At 35.1% G+C, this 27,198-nt stretch overlaps 2 protein-coding genes across 3 annotated transcripts; one reads left to right on the top strand and one right to left on the bottom strand.

Annotated features, from left to right (window-relative positions):
- The first annotated feature begins 1,554 nt into the window (after window positions 1-1,554).
- odf2a (outer dense fiber of sperm tails 2a) lies at window positions 1,555-19,173 on the top strand. Of its 2 annotated transcripts, XM_056446690.1 has the most exons (19): window positions 1,555-1,757; window positions 3,584-3,703; window positions 4,432-4,536; window positions 4,642-4,815; window positions 6,912-7,099; window positions 7,173-7,311; window positions 7,979-8,110; window positions 8,190-8,264; window positions 9,645-9,716; window positions 9,790-9,906; window positions 10,049-10,234; window positions 11,227-11,336; window positions 11,814-11,949; window positions 12,104-12,214; window positions 14,622-14,885; window positions 16,411-16,511; window positions 16,691-16,853; window positions 17,386-17,511; window positions 17,583-19,170. In XM_056446690.1, exons 1-19 carry the CDS (start codon window positions 1,755-1,757, stop codon window positions 17,754-17,756), a joined length of 2,496 nt encoding a protein of 831 aa, XP_056302665.1. In that variant the 5' UTR covers window positions 1,555-1,754; the 3' UTR covers window positions 17,757-19,170. The 2 variants fall into 2 exon arrangements, with proteins under 2 accessions (XP_056302665.1, XP_056302664.1); XM_056446689.1 differs by lacking the exons at window positions 1,555-1,757; window positions 3,584-3,703; window positions 4,432-4,536; window positions 4,642-4,815 and having other exon boundaries at window positions 5,736-7,099; window positions 17,583-19,173.
- Window positions 19,040-26,547, bottom strand: si:dkey-228b2.6 (uncharacterized protein LOC563918 homolog). Its single transcript, XM_056446691.1, has 3 exons — window positions 26,498-26,547; window positions 26,242-26,425; window positions 19,040-19,511 (listed from the first exon to the last, which is right to left on the bottom strand). Exons 1-3 carry the CDS (start codon window positions 26,545-26,547, stop codon window positions 19,197-19,199), a joined length of 549 nt encoding a protein of 182 aa, XP_056302666.1. The 3' UTR covers window positions 19,040-19,196.
- Window positions 26,548-27,198: the final 651 nt, after the last annotated feature.

Genomic DNA, 27,198 nt, shown 5'->3' on the forward strand with positions numbered 1-27,198 from the left:
TGGTACCTCACAGCAAGAAGGTCGCTGGTTCGAGTTTTGGCTGAGCCAGTTGGCATTTCTGTGTGGAGTTTGCATGCTCTCCCCGTGGGTTTCCTCCGGTTGCTCCGGTGTATCAAGAGTGTATGGAAGCAATTCCATGCAAATGTCAACCTGCCATGAAAAAATTATGTTTTACCAAAATAGCGAAACCCATTCGCTTTAAGTTTTTTGTGTAGGTCTGTAAAAATACTTAAAAATGTCTCTGTCAATATTCTCAAACAATTATATTTGAATTAAGAAAGTGACACAAGTGGCAATTTCACATCCATATCGAAGCTTTTTTCTTATAAATACAAAAATGTAAAGTTCTATAGTGAGCAACTCTTATCCTTTTGATGAGCAATATTTTGGGTTGTGTAGTTTAATTCACAGAATTTCGACAAAGAATGTTGTATACTGTAAACTTGCAGACTTTTTTCGTCACATCCATAACGCATGTTTAGTTCCCTCATTTAAAGTATAAAACATGTTTACAAATTGATATTTTTGAGATCCCATAACTCTGTGGTTAGTTGTTCTGGAAAATATAAGCATATGTTTCAATATAATGTTAAGATATACTTATTGTGTGAATTTATGTTTTGAGTTTTTACTGCAAATGTTACATCCATAATGCTGGAATTGCTCATAATTGTTTCCCAGTACTGGGTTGCAGCTGGAAGGGCATCCGCTATGTAAAACATATGCTGGATAAGTTGGCGGTTCATTCCTCTGTGGCGCCCTCGGGTGAATAAAGGGACTAAGCCGAAGGAAAATGAATGAATGAATGAAAAAGGTTAAATAAATGTCGCCATCTTGTGGCATCTGTAAAGCACAGTTTACTTTTTGATTAAATAAAACTTTGAATGACTTTTATTTTGAAGCAACATCCAAAAGAATCCAGTCAAAATGACAAATAAACAAAACACTGACAGACCCCGTTTATGAGCATTTTACTCTGTTTTCTTTCATTTTTATATTTATTTTTCTACTCTATGTGAGTTTTGGGAAAATATCAATTAGATTGCAACTGTATAAAATGTATATTTAATTATATAAAATATTACTTTGTATAAATCCGTTTGTTCCTGTACATACAGATTTCGAAATCAAATTAAGGGACCACTTGAAATGTATTTGAGTAAACGTAATTTGTGTTATATTCTGTAAACTAACTACTGATGACATTTATTTCTGATAAAAAATAAAATCAAGTGGTCGTTTTATTTCTTTACATGCTTGAAATATTTCCAACGCTTTTAATTTGAAAGCCAGCTCTTCAAAGTACGTTAGTCTACTTCACGGTTCACATGTTGTTGCAGTTGTAAGTTAAACACCGTACACAAAAAATAGATATCAATTCCAAGAGTTGAGTTTAGTAACGTTACCTGCTCGTCAAAAATATCACAGGAATTTCTTTAAACAGAGATTTGTTGTTATGCTAGTTATCCATGACAATAACTGTAGCTTGGGCCCAATTTGGGGCTTTGTTAGGCTTGGTTTCTAGGGACACCGTTGCTATAGAAAGCGTATGTAAAACGTTGACCAAGGTCAGCCTATTTCCTCCAATCACAACAGCGCACTGCAAACGAAACCCTTTGAATCAGCCAATCAAATGAAAGAGCGATTATCCACCGGAAGAAACGGGTTTCAAGACTCTGGGATGACACAAGTAGTTCGCATCTATTTTCATGCACATTTTGCTCATATCGGCGTTTGAATGTTTGTAATTTCGCATGGTAAGATATTTTGAAGATAATTACGTTTATGCATTAATGACTTTGTATATTAGAAATCGTCAAACTGTGCTTCCTCTGATCATCTGACTTTATCTGCAGCCTTTTCTGTTTTATTTATGTCTTCTGTGTCATTTCTGTTTCAATATATTTGTGTTTAGGTGTAAAGAAAGCTAGTAGTTTTCAGGTCATTGGCTGATATATTTGCCTGTTAGCTTGCAGCTCTGTGTCCTATTTGTCTTTTTTATTTTTTTCTGAATCCAATGACGAGGTCTGTATGTGTACACAGTATTATGTTTGCTGTCAACTTTACATTAAGTCACACTATGTCACGAATGGTTGTAAGAGGGTCTGTTATGGTGGTCTCGATTTACCACTGACAGTCTTGACATTTGAAATTTGACCTGAAGATGAACCAGTAAAATGATACTTCAACCATGTGTTACAGAATCATAAACACGACTTTTACTACATAAAGAAGTGCTTGGTGTGTAAAAATTAGATATAAAATAAAATTGAATGTGTTAAACAGTAAAAATGGCTGTTTTCAGCAGCTACAACTTTAGTCTTCAGTGTCATAATATTAATACTATTAAAACTAATAGGCATAAGATTCTGACGGTATAATAACCTTGGATAAAAGTTTCACGGTATTGTAGTTACTGCTCTAAAATATGTTTTTTTAAATGTCTTGGTAAAAAAACAACTAATATTTTCCCCCTTTGAACACAATATATTTTATTTTGAGAAACTTTTTAATTAATTTGGAGCAGTAAACATGTCAGGCTAAGTGATTCAAATGAATCATTGACTTTTGCTGTCTTCATTAGTTTCAAAAACACAGATTACTTTCAACTTGTAAAGGTGTGTTTGGAGATCTTTTCTGCTGCGGATACTGTTGTCCTAAAAAAACTTACAATAAAACGTGAAAAAAACATACCTTCGGAATGGTATAGATGAAAATTTTGGCGGTTTAAAAAATTTGACTTTTCCAAACCAAGCTATAGTTTGAAAACGGTTATCATCACATGCCTAAATACTAATACTACATAATATTTCAGAAATGATTTTAAAATGCTGATTTGATGCTTGATTGTTTACAATATTTCTAGTTGTTCTGTGAAAAAAAATTCTTTACGGTAACAGGGATAAATGACATTTTAACATATATTCAAGTAGAAAACTACTTTAAAATTGAAGTATTCATTATTAAGAGAATAAGAGTATTTTATAATATTACTGTTTATTGTTTATATATGTGTAAGTCGAACATGAAACCTCCTATGTTATGATAAACCTTGGATAAAAAATATCACTGTAAGCCTCCATTGAATACAATACATTTTATTTTAAGAAACATTTAAAATATTTTGGAGCAGTAGCTTTTGATGTGGAGGGTCATGTTCTGCTGGAGATGCTGTTGCTCTAAATACCTAAATAAAATAGTCACCAAAAAATGTGTTAAAAAATTTACATATACCGTGGGAACGTTATATCAGAAAATTCTGGCGGTTTTAAAACCTTGACTTTTCCAAACCGTGGTAAACCTTGAAACCTCATCCCATGCCTAATCCTATATCAAATTAAAGTTAAGTCCGTAACTTTATACACATAGGAAGCATATAAAATGTAAGTAAAGACATTTTAGACTATTTTTTAAATAGTTTTTTTTATGGAAATGAAATGTCAGAATATGGCTAAAATGATGATTCGTTCAGTCTAACAGATATGTTTCTTGCAAACCGAAACAACTTATGTATATTAAAAGTCAAAACGCTATTAAGACATGCCATTAAATGTTGCCTTGTTATTGATATTTTTCAATACAGAAGAAATCAGTGAGAACAAGGTCCTCCTCCCCACCCCTGCACGTGCACGTGAACGAGAGCACACCTGTGCATGTGCATGTGAAGAAGAGCACAAAATGCAGCCCTATCAAGACAGCCCAGGTATGACATCATCATCACATAGTTTGTGCATAGACACTCAGATTACTGTATAATAAGTTTGGCAGGTTTCCCACGGTTATGAAATTTATGAAAAAAAGTCTATTTCAGATATTCAAAGTCATAGATTTTTTTTGTCCAATTCATAGAATATCAGGGACTTTTGTTTGTCGCTTTAGATTTAAGTCTAGCATTTTTCTAATTTCTTATCATGTTTCTAATGTTGTTTCACACTTTTGACTATTGTTATAGTTTGGTTATTTTTCATCTTATTCTGTCCCCGCTCGGTCCTTTTAGTGCAAAAGCCATCAATTGTGTTAAATAAGGTAAAAATGTCAGTAAAATGCATGTTTTAAGACCTTTTTCTTCAAAATGCTCTTGTTTCTTTTAATTTATTTTCAAAATCTGAGGTAACTTGTCCATTGTTGCTCTCATAATGACCATTAAATTCATTTGAAAGTTATATTCAAGCTTTACAGAACTAATTAATTATTAGTATGTAAAACCCAACAGAGCCTTGTTTTTCCCATTCATTATAGACGATGGAAATTCAGCTTTTTAGTCAGGGAATTTCACATTTGGCTAATAGTGAGAGCTCTGTATGTATTAACAGAAAGAAAGTATCATAATAGCTAATTACACAATTAGTAAAATTAAAAAATGTGCAACTTCTGTTTTTAAAGCAGTTCTTTTTGCCGAATAGTGACACCATGCATATTTTTATGTTCCAGGTTAAGTCAAAGAGTGGCTTGCATCCTACTGCTAAGGTGAAGACAAGAGTCCCATGGATTCCCCCTGGCAAGGTCTCAGCCCGAGAGACCTCATATAAGTGGGATGTCAGTCAAATATTACAGATACATTCCTATTTGTGCTTGTGTATGATCGTGCAGTGCATTTTTTCATGTTATTTGTGGAACTCAATTCTGATGTTTATATTTTAGGGACCCTCTCATCGTCTGGAAATAACGACTCCACAGGAACCTGAACGTTCCCAGTCTCCTATGCGAATAGAAGATCTGTCCACTGATGAAGAAGAGGCACTGCATGGACGCATTAATCAGTACGAGAAGAAGATCGACAGTTTGATGACAGAGGTTAGCTCTCTGAAAAATGAGGTGAGAGATGGAGACAATTTGTCAACAGTTGTGTTTTTCATTCTTTGCTTTTAGAGAGATAAATCTAACCTTATATTCTGTCAAGTATTCATTCAGCGCTTCGGAAAGTGACTTTTAAACAAATATATACACAAAAATATATGTATACAGTAGTCAACATTTGACGTAACCTAAAACTAATCAACAACACCCACTCTTGTCTTTAAAAATTTTGAATAACTTTTTTGATCCACTTCATATGTTTACTACAGTATATGTACAGTTGCAGACAAAATTATAAGCCTTTCTGTTAAATTAAAATTCTTCAATTTTTTTGAGAAGTTTGTCCCAAGTGCTTTTTTCAACACATTTTTAACATAATGGTTTTAATAACTAATTTGTTGTCAAATCATTTCATTACATTTACATTTTTATATTACATGGAAAAAAATCCAGCCAAACTAAAACAAATAAGACTTTCTCCAGAAGATAAATAAAATAGGAAATACTGTACTCAACAGTATATACAGTGCCTAAAAAAAATCATCATACCCCATTGAAATAATTACTTTATTTGTCATATAGCCTGAAATCAAATCACAATCTAAATAACTCTTCCAGACTTTGAAATGTTTTTGTAGCCTTCTTCTAACCTGTGCATTTCCACAACTTTATTCCGAAGGTCTTTTGAAAGCAGGATGGGATGTGAAAAAAAGGATAGATTTTCACACGGTATGATGATTTTTCTATAGGCACTGTATATTTATGTGTCTCATTTTGTTGTACATGTCCAGTTATATTTCCAAAAGTTATTTTACAAACATAGAAAAGTTGTATACTTTAGTAAAATGTTCCATTATCACTCCGTGTAACGCATATACTGTTTTCAGGTAGTAATCAAATTCTGTATATCGTTGAAATCAGAATTATTAGCCCCCCTGTGTATTTTCCCCAATTTCTGTTTAATGGAAATAGAATTTTGTTCAACATATTTCCAAACGTCATAGTTTTAATAACTGATTTCTAATAACATGTTATTTTTTTTACAGTACATGTTATTTTTCAATATACTAGTATTCAGCTTAAAGTGACATTTAGAGGCTTAACTAGGTTAATAGGGCAAGTTAGGGACATAAGGCAAGTCATTGTATAACAGTGATTTATTCTACAGACAATCTAAAAAAATATTGCTTAAGGGGGCTAATAATTTTGACCTTAATTTAAATTAATTAAAAACTGCTTTTATTTTTGCCAAAATAAATAAAGCAAATAAATCTTTATCCAGAAGAAAAAAATATTATAGGAAATACTGTGAAATTCCTTTCTCTGTTAGACATAATTTGGGTAATATTTTAAAAAAATTCACAGGGATGCTAATAATTGGGTGCTAAAAAAAGGTCTTCACTTTTATCCCTAAATGGAGACTTTTACTAAGTCAAGTCAATTCACCTTTATTTGTATAGCGCTTTTACAATGTAGATGTGTCAAAGCAGCTTCACATAAAAGGTCATAGTAAATAGGAACAGTGTAGTTCAGTTTGTAGTGTTTAAGTTCAGTTCAGTTTAGCTCAGTTCAGTGTGGTTTAATAATCACTACTGAGAGTCCAAACACTGAAGAGCAATCCAGCGATGCGCAGCTCTACAGATCCCGAACCATGCAAGCCAGTGGCGACAGCGAAGAGGAAAAAAAACTTCACTAATTGGCGAAAAGTGAAGAAAAAAACCCTTGAGAGAAACCAGACTCAGTTGGGCACGACCATTTTAATTTCTCCGCTGGCCAAACGTCTTGTGCAGAGCTGCAGTCTCAGCGGCGGAGGCTGGAAGCTGGCCTCAGCGAAGACTCGTCTGTCTCTGGAGCGTCACAGGAATCAGTCTCATATTCCACTCCTCCATGACCACCACAGTAGCTGCTCAGGATACGGCCTGGTCCAGGAAATGGAAACCTTGGCATCATCTCGGGAGAAATGGAGAATAAAGAGAATAATTAGCATAGCTGCTGTTCATAGTGTATATAAACAAGATGCAGAAACCTGTGTGGAAAGTCATCAGATGATTCTTTTTGTAAATACACTTTACAGTATTCTTTGGGTGTATATTTTCCAATGTTTGTGTTTACAGGTAGAGCTTCGTAAGAAGGAGCAGCTGCTCGAGCGTCAGTCGGAGAGGTTGAGCGCATCCCAGCGTGTCATCGCTGAACAGGAAGAGGAGCTTGCAGAAGTTGCCCGAGAGCTGGAGGCCACAGAGCAGGAGAACTCACGTCTACGAGAGTCCATGGAGAAGATGCTGGCAGAGAATGATTTCGGGAGGTATGATGAAAGCATTTTCATTGTCCATATGAGAAATGTTAAGTGAATTATGAGCCATTTTCTTCTACTGTAGGGTAGAGAGGGACGGCATGCAGCTCGACAAAGATGTTCTACTCAGGAAGCTGTTGGAAGCAGAGATGGACAGCAGTGCGGCTGCAAAACATGTTTCGGCCCTTCGCGAAACGGTCAGCCAAATGTCCAGGAGTACAAGTGTAAGCATATTTCAGAACTTTCAATCCAGCTTCTTGTAGATTGTCTTAAAATAAATAAATGACATAACATTTTTGGTCACAGTTTATAATAAGCTTTTATTAGTTACTGTATTTACTAACACAAACTAAATATGAACAGTACTAGTACAGCATTTATTAATCATAGTTTGACATTTACTAACGCAGTATTCATTCATTTAATTTTTTTTGGCTTAGTCCCTTTATTCATCAGGGGTCACCACAGCTGAACTTATCCAGCATATGTTTTACACAGCGGATGCCCTTCCAGCTGCAACCCAGTACTGGGAAACATCCATACACATTCATTCACACACATACACTATGGCCAATTTAGTTCATCTAATTCACCCGGAGAAAACCCTCACGAACACAGGGAAAACAAGCAAACACACAGAAATTTTAACTGACCCAGCCGGGACTCGAACCAGCGACCTTCTTGCTGTGACATCCAAATTCATGCTTGTTAACATTAGTTAATAATAATTAGTGAGCTAACAATGAACAACTGCATTTTCATCAACTAACGCTAACTACGATGAATAAATACTGTAATAAATCAATTGTTCATGTTAGTAAATACATTAATTTATGTGAACTAATACAACCTTACAGTAAAGTGTTACCAAATTTTCATATATTTATACAGGAGAAAAAGATGTCAGGATCAGACTCGACACTTTTAGTTCGACAAAAGGATATTTTACTGCAGAAGCTGGAGACTTTTGAAAGCACCAACAGAACTCTCAGGCATCTCCTTAGAGAACAGCATAGCAGAGAGGTATTGCTTTGAAGGAATTCAAAAAATATTGTTAGACAACTATGTTTTGATGTACCTAAGATTATTCATCTTTGTTCAGATGGACTCACTAAGACTCTTGGAACAGAAGGATGCACTGCTGAAAAGACTTTCTGATGTGGAAGAAGAGAATTCGGTTAGTGTCATGAGTAATAAAAATATATATATCTAAGTATTTTTGAGGATTGATTTGATTTGACCTGGGTGTGTTTTGTGCTGATCAAAAAATGACTTTTCCTGCATGTTCAAACTACTTATTTAAAATGAGGTGAATTAACACCGTTCTTGAGGTATTGTTTGTGTATTCAATTCAATCCACTTAAATTTGTAAAAACATTTAAATCAACTTAATCAATTTGTGTTGGGACAACTTGAAGGAATTGTGTGGAATTTTTTACAATGTTGGTTTAGGCCTGTCATGAATCAATATGCTATTAAAACTATAGCTGTGTGATATTGGAAAAATGTAACGTTGCAATATTGTGGTATTCTGCAATTATGTATTGCGAAATGAATATAATTTCATCAGATATCTGGAATAGCTTTAGTTGGAAAGAATTTATTATTTTAGATTGATTTTGGATGATTCTATAGGGGAGTGCTTATGCACAAAATATAATAAACAATCTACAAGCAGAGATAAATACAAGAAAAAATAGATACAGATGAAATAAACAGTGTTTTATTGTTTTCCAATGTTTTCATGTGCAGTAATTGATTAATCAGTTGTAAAGTAATACTGCATTTTATAAATAATAAAAACTATTAGTATTAAAGTTACAAAGGTACAATTTAGTAGGCCTGAATGCTTTTAAAATCCTCAAGGCCTCAAAAACTCATGCAAAGGATTAATTATAATCCAGACTCAACATTGCATATCTTGCAATGTGACTATTGCGAATGATCACATTGCGATATCGATGCTGAAACAATATAATGTGCAGACCTAATTAAAACCACCAGTAGGGGGCTGCAAGTTCCTTTCATTCAAACGATTTTCTCCAAATGGCTCATTACTTTAGAAAGAAGAGGCTTTGTTTATGAATGGATCATTACATTTCTTTGTTGCCCTGAGATTCACAAGTGTTTTGTTTTGATTTTGTTTTAAATTATTTTCATTGGCAAAAAAAGCAGACAATGTTGTTTATAAAATGTAACACACTTAATATTAACTTCATTTTTATATAATATAATAAAATTAAGCTCATGCTACTAATCAAGGAAACAGCATTTTTGCCATGTCATGTTGCTTTGACACAATCTAAATTGTAAAAGCGCTATACAAATAAAGGTAAATAGAATCGAATGTTTTATCCCCGCTCTAAAAAATAAACTTGCTTTTATATATGTTTTGGGAATTTTTTAATAAGCTCAATAAAACACTTTTCAGTATTTTAAATATAAACAGAATTCAATATTGTCATTATAGATGAGACAAATGACACAACCCTAGCCTAAAGCATGCTGAACTATTTTTAATTTCTTCATTTTAACATTGAAGCTTCTTGTCTTCCAGCGTATTCTTGTAAAGCTTCAAGACAAAGAAAGAGAGGTCAACCAGCTCACTTCCATATTAGAGAGTGAAAAGGTAAACTATATTTTGTCTAAATTTGTCTAAACACTTACCTGAATTTAAGCCTTATTGTTACTCAATGCAACAGGAAAGCTCAAAAACCACCAGCGAACTGTCCAAAGTCTTGGAGTCCACCCGAGCACATCTACAGGGTCAACTGCGCAATAAAGAAGCAGAGAATAACCGTCTTAACGTTCAGATTAGGGTAAGGTATAACTCATTAGTGTTTAAATAATGTGTGGTCTTAAATCATGCTGTTATCTCGGAAGACAGCTAGATGGATTTCTAGTCTTACTTTAAGTATACATGACATGGAAAATCGGTAAAGCTGTGTCCATTGAATCTAGAATCTGGAGCGATCCCTCAGCCAGCAGCAGGGGGAGATAGACCACCTGCAGAACCAGCTGCGAGACCTCAGGCAGCAGGCGGAGGCTGATAAGGAGGCCCTGAAGAAAGCCACGCGGGCACAGAAACAGCGGGCACAACGCAGTGAAGACACCGTGGGACAGCTCAGTGCCCAGCTCTTAGAGATAGTAAATCATTCATTCATTCATTTTCTTTTCGGCTTAGTCCGTTTATTAATCCAGGGTCGCCACAGCGGAATGAACCGCCAATTTATCCAGCACGTTCTAGCCACAACCCATCTCTGGGAAACATCCATACACACTCATTCACTACGGACAATTTAGCTTACCCAATTCACCTGTACCACATGTCTTTGGACTGTTTGGAAACCCACGCGAACGCAGGAAGAACTTGCAAACTCCACACAGAAACGCCAACTGACCTAGCCGAGGCTGAAACCAGCGACCTTCTTGCTGTGAGGCGACAGCACTACCTACTACGCCACTGCGTCGCCTGATAGTAAATCAACTGAGCTTAAAGGAATACTTCAGTTTTTTTTTTTTTTAATAGACTCATTTTACAAGTCAGTTAAACAGTTTTACCATTTTTGAATTCATTCAGCTGATCGCTTTTAGCATAGCTTAGCATAAAACATTGACTCAGATTAGACCATTAGCATTTCGCTCAAAAAAAGGTTTTCAAAAATTTTCCTCTGGACTTTTCTGTAATTGCATCATATACTAAAGCCAAAAAAGTTTAAAAGTTGCTATTTTCTACTTTGCTGCGATTGCAGTACAACTGCAGCAGGTTAATGTTACTATTCAAGTGTTCTGCTCAGTTTGTTCATTTTTCTTACTGGAAATGGACGTTTATATTTACTGGTATGTTTAATGGTTTAAAGTAAAAGTTCCAATAAATCTAGTTAAATTGCCTCTTAAAATAAATCTAATTAAATTCAAATGGCATTCAAATCCAAAATAAGAACTAATTAAATCCATCTTCTTTCCGGTTTTTACTGTATTATTGATCAAATAAATGCAGCCTTGGTAAGCATGAGAGACTAGTTTCTAGAATATAAAAAATGTCTCCAAAACTCTTACCTTTTCAACTCTAGTGTAGATTTTTGTCTAATGGCAATTTGTGAGATATAAATATTAAAACTTATGTATACTTTTTACAGGAAAAACAATTGGCGGAGGCTGTGACAGCTGCGGAAAACTGGAGCAGTCGCCATGCAAAAGAGATGAAGGATAAAGGGCAGCTTGAGGTGGAGATCGCACTGTTGAACAGGTCAGCAGGCATCTGTGTCCCTTGTATGATTATGCAAATGCTAATTTTTCGCCTGGTATTCAGACTCATTCCTTTTGTCCACTTTCAATATTTTATCTTAATTTGTTTCTGCTCTGATAGCAAAACTGTGCTGAATAGTGTAATTGTGTGTTAGAATTAAGACTTAGAAGAACATTGAGCTTTTTACAGCCCTTTAGACCAAACTTACAGTCTCTGATGGCAAACTTTAAATCCTATCTAACTTTTTAAGAATTAGGTCAGTAGACAAAGAGTAGATGGCCTTCAGTCTAATGTATTCAAGTACATCATGCGAACAATCCACCTCTACTGAAAGTGACCAAGCTCAATACATCAAACTGACACCTTTTATGCCAGTGTTTTACATTGTCCACTTGTGATTGGGTTGACAAAAATGTATTATAATTCCAAATTTAAAGAGGAAAAAATACTGCAAACAATTTTTTGATGTTCTTTCAGCCGCATCACAGACCTGACTGAACATTTACATGGGCAGGAAGAGAAATCCCGTATTGAGAGAGATGGACTCTTGGATCGCCTTCATGAGCTCAATACAGAAAGCACTACTGTACGCCTGGAGAACCAGAGCCTTAAGGTATGTCAGATCGCAAATGTACTGTCAGAATCTTCCAATTTAGCTTTTTCCCATTTGATAGCCCATCATATTTTTTCCATAATTGCATATTAGCCGTCATTCCTTTATAACCAATTAATAATACAAGCTGAATTGTTGAATTGGGCTTGTTCAGGCCACTTTGACTGCCTTGGAAGAGAAGCTGTTGTTGTCCCAGTCTGAGGTCCAGCAGGTCAAAGTGTCTGTGAAACAGTACGAGAGCTTGGTGGACAGCTATAAAACTCAGGTGAGATAATCAAACTCGAACTCATCAATTTATTAAAGGAACACTCCACTTATTTATTTGATATGAGCTTATCTTACAACTCCTCTGGTGTTAAACAGTTTAGTTTTACCATTTTTTGAAAACGTTCAGCTGATCTCTGATTCTGGTGCTAACTTTTAGCTTAGCATAATTCATTGAATTGGATTAGACCATTAGCATCTCTCTCATTAATATGAAAAAGAGCTTGCTTTTTAAGATTTAAATAGGGAAATTATTAAAACCTTTTTCTTATTTTTAGTTTATGGGTGAAATGCACATGACAGTTGAAAGTATCGCACACCAGACATGCACATTCGCATGCTATTTAAAATGAAACTATTTAGATGTCGCTCTGTGGCACGGCAGAAATATGAACAGTGTCCTGAGTCGTGGCTGGGTGTGTATACCCTGAAAGAAATCTATGTTTAGAATTCTGAAATGCATGGCGCGATGCGGCGCTTCTGGTGCGTGACCCCCTTAAGATTATAAATTCAGGGACCTCACTACCAGTTAAAACTTTGGAATAATTCAAATGTTTACATTTCCTGAAACAGCGCTCTTCTTCCTATTCACCAATATTCATTTATTAGATTAAAAAGATGTTATTCTAGAAAAATGAAATTCTACAATTTTATTTTTTTTCAGTGATAGTGGATAATGATGAAAAGAAATGTTTCTTGAGTGAATCAGCATATTAAGGATCCTAAAAATAATTAACATAACATGTGTTAAAGTCGAAACGTTGTTAAATTAAATATGTAAATTACATGTTAAATTGTAGAAATATTTCACAAGATTTGCTGTTATTGATAATAGAAATGCAGTCTTAGTGAATGTAAAGGACATTTGTAGGTACATATTGGTATGTATTATTTAAATATTTATAATGACTTATTATCACTATTTACTAAGCATCCCTTTAAGGGATAGTTCACCAAAAATGAAAATGAACTTAATATTTACTCACCCTTAAGTGGTTTCATACTTTTATTAGTTTATTTTTTCTGTTGAACACAAAATAAGTTACTTTAAAAAATGTTAGAATCCTGTAACCATTGACTTCCATAGTAGGAAAAACAAATAATGGCCCGTTCCCACTGAGTGGTACAGTACGGGTTGGTATGGGTCACCTTTATCCGGCTTGCGTTTCCACTGCCAAAAGGGTACCCTTTTGGTGGGCATGGAGTAGTTTTAGTCGACGTCACTCAAGGAAATGTCAAAGTAAACAACAAATGAGAAGCAAGTCTCACAAAACAGATGCTTTATACACAAATACGTGTGTATAAATGTTTAATACTAACCTTTCTATGAACATGATTTGATTATAACTGCAGATCAATAGTAGTGTGAAATGGCCTACTGTTATCTGCAATTATATAAAATAAATAAATAAATGCAACACATATGAACACACACAGACCCTTATATTCTCCGATATGTTACCAATTACAGAAAAACTACACACAGCATACATTTAGGCCTTATTTAGGTTCAAAAACAACACCCAACATATAGCCCACAGTCAGTGCAAACCTTTCATAACCTCTTGTTTGAAAGTAAATCCGTCATTCCGGGTTCATAATAGTCCAAAAAGGTGATGATAATAGCTAAACATAGCAGTTTGTTCATGTTTTAGGTTGCTGAAAGAATCATTTGCTGCTTTGTTTTTTACAGCTTCTCCTTTGTTTTTTCGCGTGAAAGTCTCATGTTTGTCCATTTCTCAAAGGATCAGATGTCAGAAACACTTCAATAATCATGCACACATTATTATTATCAGCTCAAGAAGTTCGCTATTTCAAATATAGGCGTGCGGCTCGCGACTAAGGGTAGAATCTGCTCTTCTTCTTGGCTTTGTGGCTGTTCATCAAGATGACGACAAGGTTTGTTTAAGCTCGGGTCGACCATGGCTCGTTATTATATGTAAATATTATTACGGTGTAATGTCTTGGCCGTGGATTTAAAAATGCCGCTTCCTTTTGTTTTCATTCTCCTGCTTGTGTATGCGCTGGTGACGCTTCTCTGTAAACCAATTGTGTTCAGCTGCGCAAAAGCGTACCCAAAAAGTGGTACGGTTCACTTTTTGGGACCTATTGACAGTGGAAACGGCCATAAAAGCATACCAAAACATACCGTACCGTACCACTCAGTGGAAACAAGGCATAATATGGAAGTCAGTGGTTACATGTTTTCAGCATTTTTCAAATTATCTTTTTTTGTGTTCAACAGAAGAAACTCAAATGGGTTTGTGAAAAGAGAATGATCACTAAATATTGACAGAATTTTCAGCTTTGTGTGAAATATTCCTTCAGCCCAGTACATTTCATATAACATGGCATATGTGCATGTATGGTGTTTCTATAAACTTTGCTCTGTTTCTTGGTAATCATAGAATCAGAAGACCCGTGCTGAAGCAGACGAGTATGCTGCACGTCTGCAGATGGCTTCAAGTGAAGCTCAGGCTGTACGAGATGAACTAGACCAGGAGATCCAGCAGGTCAGGAAGCAGCTTCAGGGTCGACTGTCAGAGCTGGAGCCACTACCTGAAGCTCTGAGACATGCTGAACTCCAACTGCAGGAAGCTCACGAGAAAGAGAGGTTACAAGAGAGAAGAAACAATGAGCTTGGCACTTCTCTTACAGAGCTACGCATCAAGGTGTGTATTCTGGTATTGTTTTAGTGTATTAAAAAAAATATAGTTTATTGTTAGACCTTAAAAACCTGGTAAAACCTTGTATCGCTTGTAAAATTGCCATAGAAACTAGTACATCATTAAAAAAACAACACACATTAACATTAGTTGAGTAAACATTTTTGAAAGTTCAAATCTACACTAGTGAACACTGAAGAACATTGGTGGGGATGCTTTTAAAAGCTCTTTTTATTGATATTTACGACTACGAGTCCATGCGAGTGTGCCTCACGCAGGAGAGTGGGCTTGACAAACCACCTGTAGGAAAAACTTTTTCACCTCTCTTGTCATTTTAATTCCGAGTTCAGACTGCGATTTTCAAAGTAGTCACATCACAGATGTTTTCACACTGCATGACTATCTGGGGTAACATTCTGTCACTGCTGTGTTTACACTGTGAGATGGATCAGTGACAGTGGGTTTCACATGACTTTACAGTAGGAAGAATCGCCGACAACTTTGTCTCAGATCGCAAACTACGTCTTGCAACCAAACACATGAGAGAAGTGACATGAAAAAACGCAAGGTCAGGTAGTATATCTTTTGAATTAACTACATAATGAGAGGGAAGCATTTAGAGGGGTAGAAAATATACTTGATTTGGGTTTGACAAACCACCTGTAGAAACGTTTTCTCTCTCTATAAAGAATAAAATCCCCATTGCTTACTCTGGCACTTAATTTTCTGAGGACAAACATACTTTGTAAATTTAGCACAATGTGTATTGCCTATTCTTGTTGATCGCTGAATGTCTACTCAATTGTATGTCGCTTTGGACAAAAGCGTCTGCTGAATGTAAATGTAAATGATGTGACCAACTGAACCTAGAATATCAATTGCTAATCAGTTTTCAGCAAGTTGGCCGAGCCGTTATTTCTTACTTCAAATGCAAATAGGTCAGCCATTTAAAACAGGTTTAACATTTGCATACAGAAGGTGTAAATTTCTATTCCAAAGGTCAGTGAAGATAAAACACAAAGGGCCTTAAAAGAGTTGAACAGAGTACAGGTAACCCCCATAACACATTTAAAGTTTTCGCATTTCAGGTCCATGTTGGCCGAAAGAATAGATATTTTATCAAACGTTCAGAAATAATATTTTTATAACCAAACTGGGGGTCTTGAGGTATGTCTATGCGGTTTTTATTGATTTGGAAAACTTCTTTGTTAAATTCATTCATTCATTTTCCTTTGGCGCACCCATACACCCTCTCATTTACACACACACTCGTACACTACGACCAATTTAGTTAATCCAATTCACTTATAGAGCATGTCTTTGGACTGTGGGGGAAACCGAACGCCAAGAAACCCACGCCAACATGGGGAGAACATGCAAACGCCACACAGAAACGCCAACTGGCCCAGCTGGGACTAGAACCAGCGACCTTCTTGCTGTGATGCTAACCACTGAGCCACCGTACCGCTATAATCATATTTTATTGTATTGGATTATATATAAATCTTGTATTCTGGTGGATTGCGTATAGGCAGAGCAACAGGGAAGCTTGGCGGAGATGTTGAGGCACAAAAACATGCTGCTACAGGAGGAAAACAAACAGCTTCAGCACAAAATGGAGAGCCTTGAACGGTCTGTTGCTTTGTCTTTTATCCCTCTGTCATTCATTTTAAAGTATTTTATCTTTTAAACTAATAATACACCTAAAAGTGAAAATTAAAAGTGAACAAAATTTAGTTTATTTGAAGTGAAATTGGTTTCAGATAATGATGGCAGAATTTTCATTTTGGGTTTTGACTTACTGTATTCAGGAAGCAAGAGGAGGCTAACTCGCAAAACCGAGATCTCATCCAGGTCATTTCAAAACGCGAAGAGACGATTCATAGCAACCAGGTGCGTCTGGAAGAAAAGTCTCGAGAGTGCAGTATTCTGACCAAACAGCTGGAGGAGGCATTGGATGATGCCCGTCGACAGGTCTGTCCCCAACTGTATCTGTTTAAAGGGATAGTTCACTCAAAATAATTACTGTTAATAATTCGTTAACACAAACACAAATTAAGATATTTTAGATGAAATCCGAGAGCTCTCCGACCCTCAATAGACAGGAATGGTCTCAATTTGTTCAAACTCCAAAAAGGAACTAAAAAACATCTTTAACACATTCCATCGGTCTTTAGTGGTTTGATTGGAATATTATCAAGCTACGAAAATTGTTTTGTGTGCACATAAAAGAAAAATGAGAACTTTATCCAACAGTTTATTCTGTTCATGTTTTTTTTCTGGACTACTTCTGGAATGAGAGAGCTTTTTTCATTTCATTTAAAATATCATAATTTGTGTTCTGAAGACAAACAAAGGTCTCAGCCAGAGGTTTGGAACAAAAGGAGGGTGAATAATTAATAACACTATTTAAATTAGGGGTTTAATTAACCATTTAACTTATGGTTTCAATTATCTACAGTATCATGCTTTAAATTTGCATTGAAACTTTGATGTTCATTGACAGGTTACCCAGACCAGAGAGCGAGCAGCTTCTAAAGAGCGCGTTACACAGTCCAAAATTGTTGACCTGGAGGCTCAACTGAGCAGAACATCAACTGAGCTGAACCAATTACGACGAGCCAAAGATGAGGTCAGTGAACTCTCTCCAAATGTGAATTTCAAATATTTTTGTCAAATATTCACCTGTGAACTTTCTTACAGGCCGAACGGAGGTACCAGAGTCGTTTACAAGATGTCAAGGACAGACTAGAGCAGTCAGACAGCACCAACCGCAGCCTGCAGAATTATGTCCAGTTCCTAAAATCTTCTTACGTCAATGTGTTTGGAGATCCCGCTCTCACTGGCTCCTCATTCCGCACACCTTCGCCGATCTGAAACCACTTTCAGGTGTCTGTTAAGACTTCTTTTACATGAACTGATATGTAGTCGACAACTGATGACCTCTGTAAGTTTACTGTGTTTGTACTTTACTCCTTAAAGGGATAGTTCACTCAAATATGAAGATTTACCATTCATTTACTTACCCTCAGACCATCCGAGATGTAGGTGACTTTTTTTCAAGACTAAGCTAAAAAATCAATGCCACCACCACTTTAGGAATCACATTATGATGCATTGAGGTCATAAGAAGTTTGTTTTGTCTGTATTTTTTTGTTTTGTCTGTATTTTTTGGTTTTGTTTACTCTCAGAGTACAGGCAGCTGCTCAATTTCCATTGAAGGACCACAGATTGAGCTGTCATCTACATTTCAGATTGCCAAAGGATGAGTAAAGACATTTTTGGGTGAATTATCGACTCTTTTAAAATGGGCATTGTACTTGTTATGGTTTAGCACCAAGAAAGCTTTCACTTTAGTATTACATATCCATCTCACAAAGAGAATTCTTGTCTCATTTTGTTCTCTTGAGATGGTTATGCAATAAACAGACTTAAAGCTATTATTATCTTTATGCATAACCTTTCTTCCTGAATATACATGGCAATATTGAAGGATTTTACTGGACTGACAGTAACGTAACTATTACAGATTTCATCATCTTTTATCGTTTACTTGTATGTGGCCATAACGCAAACCGTTTGCTTTTCAATTCTAGCATTCAGTTCGATTTAATTGCTTCCAGTTTACATGAAATCGGTATGATGATGATGAGACACAGCAAGAATTATATAGTCATAAATGATCCCTTTTATTAATAAAATCCCACTTAAAACATCATGACCTGCTCAAATTTACATTTGCTGGGTTGATTTAAAAGACAAATGACAACAAACTCAGGATTTATCAATTTATTTGTTAGCCAAAGTTATTTTTAGCTATAGCAGGCCTATTATGCGAGTATATCTGTTAAAATAATGCACAAAGTGTTCTTTGGGTCAAAATGAACATTATATTGGTGTTTTCAGTAGAACTGAATGCATAAAATTCCAGTAATAAAATGTGTCTATTGGTGCTATACATTTTACATTACTGTAATCGTCCATCTGTTTTTTTGTTTAAGGTCATACTTGCACTTTTTATTTGATTTGACTGATACTTGTCATGTGAATTAACCAAACAGTAATGCTTCACTGTTGTTTGTTCTAATATGAAATGCAACAGCACATGTATTTTTTATTCGCTACGAATATTTGTATACATATAAGTGTATATTATGTATTGAAGTGTATTAAATTCCTTTGAAAACTGTGCTTCAGTTTGCAAAAAAAAGGGGGCTTGTGTGCATCATACTGGTGAGTTTACTGACCCTCTTGTTTACCTAGACAAAAGTCATTATATTTCGATTCTTCGTGCAAGTAATCTAGTCAAAATGTGCTTCAATCCATATGATCGGTCGTAGGTATAGACGTTTTTCTTGTTGCAGGTATCGACCCATTTTGTTTCATTGCTCTGATTGCACTCTGCAAAACTATGACTCTCTTCTGCCATTGTGTTGCTCTTCGTGACTCCTCTGCAAGGTTCTTTTTGCACTCTTTGAGCTGGAGATTGGCTGAAGCTAATTTCAGCTGGTAACTTCTTTCTGTTGCCTTCAAGCGTTTGTTACAGTCACAACAGGATGATCTGGAGGAGTCTTTGGGCTCGGTAGTTTCTTGGTGCGAAGAGACATTTTCAGTGACTTTTAAAATCTGATTCTGAAATGAAAAACAAACAAAAATTCAGTATAATTTTTAAATATAGTCTGCTTTATTGATAAAACCATTGATTCTGTACAACATTTTGCAAGGATGAAAGTTTACACATATCCCAGTTGCAAAGCCAGTAATAACATTTTTTTCTGTTCCATAAACTAAGTAAAATATTTTTGCACTAAAATGTAACAAATTCTATTACTCTTAGTTTACTAGCAAGTTTATGTGAAAATTGGCCTACAAGTTATTTCAATATGGATGGATGGATAGATAGATAGATAGACAGATCTATTTCTATGGATGGATCTATGATGGAAGATAGATATATTTCTATAGATGAAGGTTTACATATATTCCAGTCGCAAAGCCAGTAATAACATTTTGCTGTTCCATACATAAACTAAAACAGTTTTGCATGTAATAGAATTAAATGTTACATTCATGAGTTTAAAAACTATTTTTAGCGTAAAACTTTTTTTTTTTTTTTTTTTTTTACTTGCAATTTTATGTGAAATCTAGTATACAAGTTAATTCAAGATAGACAGAGATGGATGGATGGATATATAGATCTATATCTGTAGATGGATCTATGATGGAAGATGGATAATGGATGGATAGATCTATTTCTGTAGATGGATCTATGAATGGGTGGATCTATGATGGTAGATCTATTTCTATAGATGAAAGTTTACATATTTTCCAGTCATAAAGCCAATAATAACATATTTCTGTTCTATAAATAAACTGTAAAACATGGTTGCATGTTTTAAGAAAATAATTAACTTTTATATAAATGTAACATTTAATTCTATTACTTTTTTTTACTAGCAATTTTATGTGAAAACTGGTCTACAAGTTAATTCAAGAGATAGATAGACCAACCGATAAATCTATTTCTATAGAATTAGAATAAACATTTTTAATAACATGCTCCATAGATAAACTGTAAATAAAACATGTTTATACTCATACTCATTAAATTCATTCATTCATTTTCTTTTCGGCTTAGTCCCTTCATTAATCCGGGGTCACCACAGCGGAATAAACCGCCAACTTATCCAGCATATGTTTTACGCAGTGGATGCCCTTCTAGCTGCAATCCATCACTGGGAAATATCCATACACACTCATTCACACACATACGCTACAGACTATTACTTTTTTACTGCCAATTTTATGTGACAACTAGATATTAAAGTTTGAGGACAAACTTTATGGTGGCTTGAAAAGCCGAGTCTGAATTAGCATGTTACTAGCATGAATTAGCAAGTAACTAGCATGATTCTAACATAAATTAGCATGTAACTAGCATGATTCTAGCATGAATTAGCATGTTACTAGCATGTTTCTAGCATGAATTAGCATGATTCTAGCATGAATTAGCATGTTACTAGCATGTTTCTAGCATGAGTTAGCATGTTACTAGCATGTTTCTAGCATGAATTGGCATGTTACTAGCATGAATTAGCATGTTTCTAGCATGAATTAGCATGTTACTAGTATGTTTCTAGCATGATTTAGCATGTTATTAGCATGCTTCTAGCATGAATTAGCATGTTTCTAGCATGAATTAGCATGTTATTAGCATGATTCTAGCATGAATTAGCATGTTACTATCATGATTCTAGCATGAATTAGCATGTTACTAGCATGTTTCTAGCATGAATTAGCATGTTACTAGCATGATTCTAGCATGAATTAGCATGTTACTAGCATGATTCTAGCATGAATTAGCATGTTATTAGCATGAATTAGCATGTTACTAGCATGATTCTAGCATGAATTAGCATGTTACTAGCATGATTCTAGCATGAATTAGCATGTTACTAGCATGATTCTAGCATGGATTAGCATGTAACTAGCATGATTCTAGCATGAATTAGCATGTTACTATCATGTTTCTAGCATGAATTAGCATGTTACTAGCATGATTCTAGCATGAATTAGCATGTTACTAGCATGATTCTAGCATAATTTAGCATGTTACTAGCATGTTTCTAGCATGTTACTAGCATGATTCTAGCATGAATTAGCATGTTACTAGCATGTTTCTAGCATGAATTAGCATGTTACTAGCATGATTCTAGCATGAATTAGCATGTTACTAGCATGATTCTAGCATGAATTAGCATGTTATTAGCATGATTCTAGCATGAATTAGCATGTTACTAGCATGATTCTAGCATGAATTAGCATGTTACTAGCATGATTCTAGCATGGATTAGCATGTAACTAGCATGATTCTAGCATGAATTAGCATGTTACTAGCATGATTCTAGCATGAATTAGCATGTTTCTAGCATGAATTAGCATGTTACTAGCATTATTCTAGCATGAATTAGCATGTTACTAGCATGATTCTAGCATGAATTAGCATGTTATTAGCATGATTCTAGCATGAATTAGCATGTTACTAGCATGATTCTAGCGTGAATTAGCATGTTACTAGCATGATTCTAGCATGAATTAGCATGTTACTAGCATGATTCTAGCATGGATTAGCATGTAACTAGCATGATTCTAGCATGAATTAGCATGTTTCTAGCATGAATTAGCATGTTACTAGCATGATTCTAGCATGAATTAGCATGTAACTAGCATGTTTCTAGCATGAATTAGCATGTTACTAGCATGTTTCTAGCATGAATTAGCATGTTGTTAGCATGATTCTAGCATGAATTAGCATGTTTTTAGCATCATTCTAGCATGAATTAGCATGTTACTAGCATGATTCTAGCATGGATTAGCATGTTACTACCATGATTCTAGCATGAATTAGCATGTTACTAGCATGATTCTAGCATGGATTAGCATGTTACTAGCATGATTCTAGCATGAATTAGCATGTTACTAGCATGTTTCTAGCATGAATTAGCATGTAACTAGCATGATTCTAGCATTAATTAGCATGTAACTAGCATGTTACTAGCATGATTCTAGCATGAATCAGCTTGTTTCTAGCATGAATTAGCATGTTGTTAGCATGATTCTAGCATTAATTAGCATGTTACTAGCATGACTAGCATGTCACTATCGTGTTGCTAGCACCTTTCTAGCAAGATTAGCATGTCAGTAGGATGTTAAAACTGTTAGCGTGTGTTAGAATAGCTAGTCACAGTCTCTGGGACAGTTGCTAGGGTGCTGAAATTGGTTGCTAGGGAGTGGCTAGTAAGTTTAAAGGTAATCAGTGATTGGCTGCTGGCTAGACTGAGTTAAATGAGGCCAGACTCTAGTCTGTAGGACAGTCTGATGCAGAGTTATGAGCTCACAAAGGTTGATCCAATGTTAAGTCAATGGGAGTCTTTTACAATGGAAGTCTATGGGACAGTTGCTAGGGTGCTGTAAGTGGTTGCTAGGGAGTGGCTAGTAAGTTAAAAAGTCATCAGTTATTGGCTGCTGGCTAGACTGAGTTAAATGAGTCCAGTAGAAGTCTGTAGGACAGTCTGATGCAGAGTTATGAGCTCACAAAGTTTGACCCAATGTTAAGTCAATGGGACTTTTGGATTTTTCTGGGTCGTTTTTCGGAAAACCCAAGGTCGGATCAGTTAGAAAAGATATAGCAACCCGAGTCAGACCAGTTCGAAGGTTTGACGAAAGTTTGAAGTATGTAGCTTGAAAGGCCTAGGAGGAGATACACTTAGAAATTAGTCTCAGAAGAATAAGAAGAAGAAGAAGAAGAAGAAGAAGAAGAAGAAGAAGAAGAAGAACTAGATATTAAAGTTTGAGGACAAACTTTATGGTGGCTTGAAAAGCCGAGTCTGAATTAGCATGTTACTAGCATGAATTAGCAAGTAACTAGCAAGATTCTAACATAAATTAGCATGTAACTAGCATGATTCTAGCATGAATTAGCATGTTACTAGCATGTTTCTAGAATAAATTAGCATGATTCTAGCATGAATTAGCATGTTACTAGCATGTTTCTAGCATGAGTTAGCATGTTACTAGCATGTTTCTAGCATGAATTAGCATGTTACTAGCATGATTCTAGCATGAATTAGCATGTTACTAGTATGTTTCTAGCATGAATTAGCATGTTACAAGCATTTTTCTAGCATAATTTAGCATGTTATTAGCATGATTCTAGCATGAATTAGCATGTTTCTAGCATGAATTAGCATGTTATTAGCATGATTCTAGCATGAATTAGCATGTTATTAGCATGATTCTAGCATGAATTAGCATGTTACTAGCATGATTCTAGCATGAATTAGCATGTTACTAGCATGATTCTAGCATGGATTAGCATGTAACTAGCATGATTCTAGCATGAATTAGCATGTTACTAGCATGATTCTAGCATGAATTAGCATGTTACTAGCATGTTTCTAGCATGAATTAGCATGTTACTAGCATGATTCTAGCATGAATTAGCATGTTACTAGCATGATTCTAGCATGAATTAGCATGTTATTAGCATGATTCTAGCATGTTACTAGCATGATTCTAGCATGAATTAGCATGTTACTAGCATGATTCTAGCATGAATAAGCATGTTACTAGCATGTTTCTAGCATGAATTAGCATGTTACTAGCATGTTTCTAGCATGAATTAGCATGTTACTAGCATGATTCTAGCATGAATTAGCATGTTACTAGCATGTGTCTAGCATTAATTAGCATGTTACTAGCATGATTCTAGCATGAATTAGCATGTTTCTAGCATGAATTAGCATGTTATTAGCATGATTCTAGCATGAATTAGCATGTTTCTAGCATGAATTAGCATGTTATTAGCATGATTCTAGCATGAATTAGCATGTTACTAGCATGATTCTAGCATGAATTAGCATGTTACTAGCATGTTTCTAGCATGAATTAGCATGTTACTAGCATGATTCTAGCATGAATTAGCATGTTACTAGCATGATTCTAGCATGAATTAGCATGTTATTAGCATGATTCTAGCATGAATTAGCATGTTATTAGCATGATTCTAGCATGAATTAGCATGTTACTAGCATGATTCTAGCATGAATTAGCATGTTACTAGCATGTTTCTAGCATGAATTAGCATGTTACTAGCATGATTCTAGCATGTTACTAGCATGTTTCTAGCATGAATTAGCATGTTACTAGCATGTTTCTAGCATGAATTAGCATGTTGTTAGCATGATTCTAGCATGAATTAGCATGTAACTAGCATGATTCTAGCATTAATTAGCATGTAACTAGCATGTTACTAGCATGATTCTAGCATGAATCAGCTTGTTTCTAGCATGAATTAGCATGTTGTTAGCATGATTCTAGCATGAATTAGCATGTCACTAGCATGACTAGCATGTCACTATCGTGTTGCTAGCACCTTTCTAGCAAGATTAGCATGTCAGTAGGAAGTCTAAACTGTTAGCATGTGTTAGAAAAGCTAGTCACAGTCTCTGGGACAGTTGCTAGGGTGCTGAAATTGGTTGCTAGGGAGTGGCTAGTAAGTTTAAAGGTAATCAGTGATTGGCTGCTGGCTAGACTGAGTTGAATGAGGCCAGACTCTAGTCTGTAGGACAGTCTGATGCAGAGTTATGAGCTCACAAAGTTGATCCAATGTTAAGTAAATGGGAGTCTTTTACAATGGAAGTCTATGGGACAGTTGCTAGGGTGCTGTAAGTGGTTGCTAGGGAGTGGCTAGTAAGTTAAAAAGTCATCAGTTATTGGCTGCTGGCTAGACTGAGTTAAATGAGTCCAGTAAGAAGTCTGTAGGACAGTCTGATGCAGAGTTATGAGCTCACAAAGTTTGACCCAATGTTAAGTCAATGGGACTTTTGGGATTTTTCTGGGTCGTTTTTCGGAAAACCCAAGGTCGGATCAGTTAGAAAAGATATAGCAACCCGAGTCAGACCAGTTTGAAGGTTTGACGAAAGTTTGAAGTATGTAGCTTGAAAGGCCTAGGAGGAGATACACTTAGAAATTAGTCTCAGAAGAATAAGAAGAAGAAGAAGAATAATAAGTTTAAGATAGATAACAGTATGCTGGCTTTTCAAGCCACCATAATAATAAGTTTAAGATAGATAACAGTATGCTGGCTTTTCAAGCCACCATAACTAGTCTACAAGCTACTTCAATACAGATGGATGGAAATAGATATATCTATTTCTATAGATGGATTTATGAATGGGTGGATGATGGAAGATAGATCTATTTCTATAAATAAAAGTTTACATACATTCCAATCATAAAGCTATTAATGACATTTTTCTGTTCCATAAACTAAATTAACTAAAATTTCATTGATTTAACATAAAAAAAAAAAAAAAAAAAATATATATATATATATATATATATATATATATATATATATATATATATATATATATATATATATATATATATATATATATATATATATACAATTTCAGTTTTTATACTCAGAATTTAAACAATTCTATTACTCTTATGTGAAAATGGAACGATGATCTATGAATGGGTGGATCTATGATGGTCTATTTCTTTAGATGAAGGTTTACATACATTCCAGTCATAAAGCTATTAATAACATATTTCTGTTCCATAAACTGTCAATAAAACAGTTTTGCATTGTTTTAACAAAAATTATTTATAAAAGTGTTTAACCATTAATTATATTACTGTTTTTTTTTACAGACAGACAGACAGACAGACAGACAGACAGACAGACAGACAGACAGACAGACAGACAGACAGACAGACAGATAGATAGATAGATAGATAGATAGATAGATAGATAGATAGATAGATAGATAGATAGATAGTGATGACTTACCTTCGACTGTGTACAATTAAATATCGTAGGAATCGCGTCTGGGTGTAAACGTGCAGAGTCGGATTCAAAGCAATCCGGGGTGAAATGAGCGGAACAGAGTGACGAGGTTTCAGACGGAGTCCATTCAACGTCCCTCCCCATATTGACGATCCAAATGCCACGACGCTCTTCTTGTAATGGGAATCTACGAGGAACATGATAGAACTAGCAATAGAACTCTTGTTTTTACAGAGACGTAAAACTGATTGCAACTTACTTGTAAAATGAGACACCGTCGATATTCCCGCAGAAATCACACGATTGCATCTCTTCAGCTCTGTTCATAAGCGTTCAAGATTCAGGGTAATGAACGTCTGAGGAATCGCGTGCTTTATACACCGTGAGGCTATTGATGGTTCTAGGTCATGTAAATTGTGGTAATGGGCAATTTACAGAAAACCTGTTAATGGTTGTTTTCTGTTTCATGTAGGTTAGGCTCTTGCATCAGCATTTGGCACAAAATTACAAAAAATGTTTTTTTTAATATATATATATATATATATATATATATATATATATATATATATATATATATATATATATATATATATATATATATATATATATATTTTTTTTTTTTTTTTTTTTTTTTAATTTAGCATTTTAATACCATTTAGGCTACATAAGAAAAAGTAATATTTTACATGTAAGTAAAAGTTTCAGTTAACTTTATCGTTTTAACCGTGGTGCTTTAGAATAGAACAAATGTCCTTGTGTGAAGAACATGTTAATAATCCAAATCAATATTTTCCCCGTTACAAAGTCCCTTTAAGTATATATAGTCTTTGTTATAGCAGGCCCCTAGCCTGGGGGCTTCGGGTTTAAAAGACCCAACTCCTGCAGAAAAATTCAGAATTTGGCCCCTATATTATGAGCTCACTTGTCTCATTTTTGACAGTAGGCTATGCCAACATAAAT

The sequence above is a fragment of the Danio aesculapii genome, chromosome 21 (genome assembly GCF_903798145.1).
Source record: "Danio aesculapii chromosome 21, fDanAes4.1, whole genome shotgun sequence".
Classification (NCBI taxonomy): Eukaryota; Metazoa; Chordata; class Actinopteri; order Cypriniformes; family Danionidae; genus Danio; species Danio aesculapii.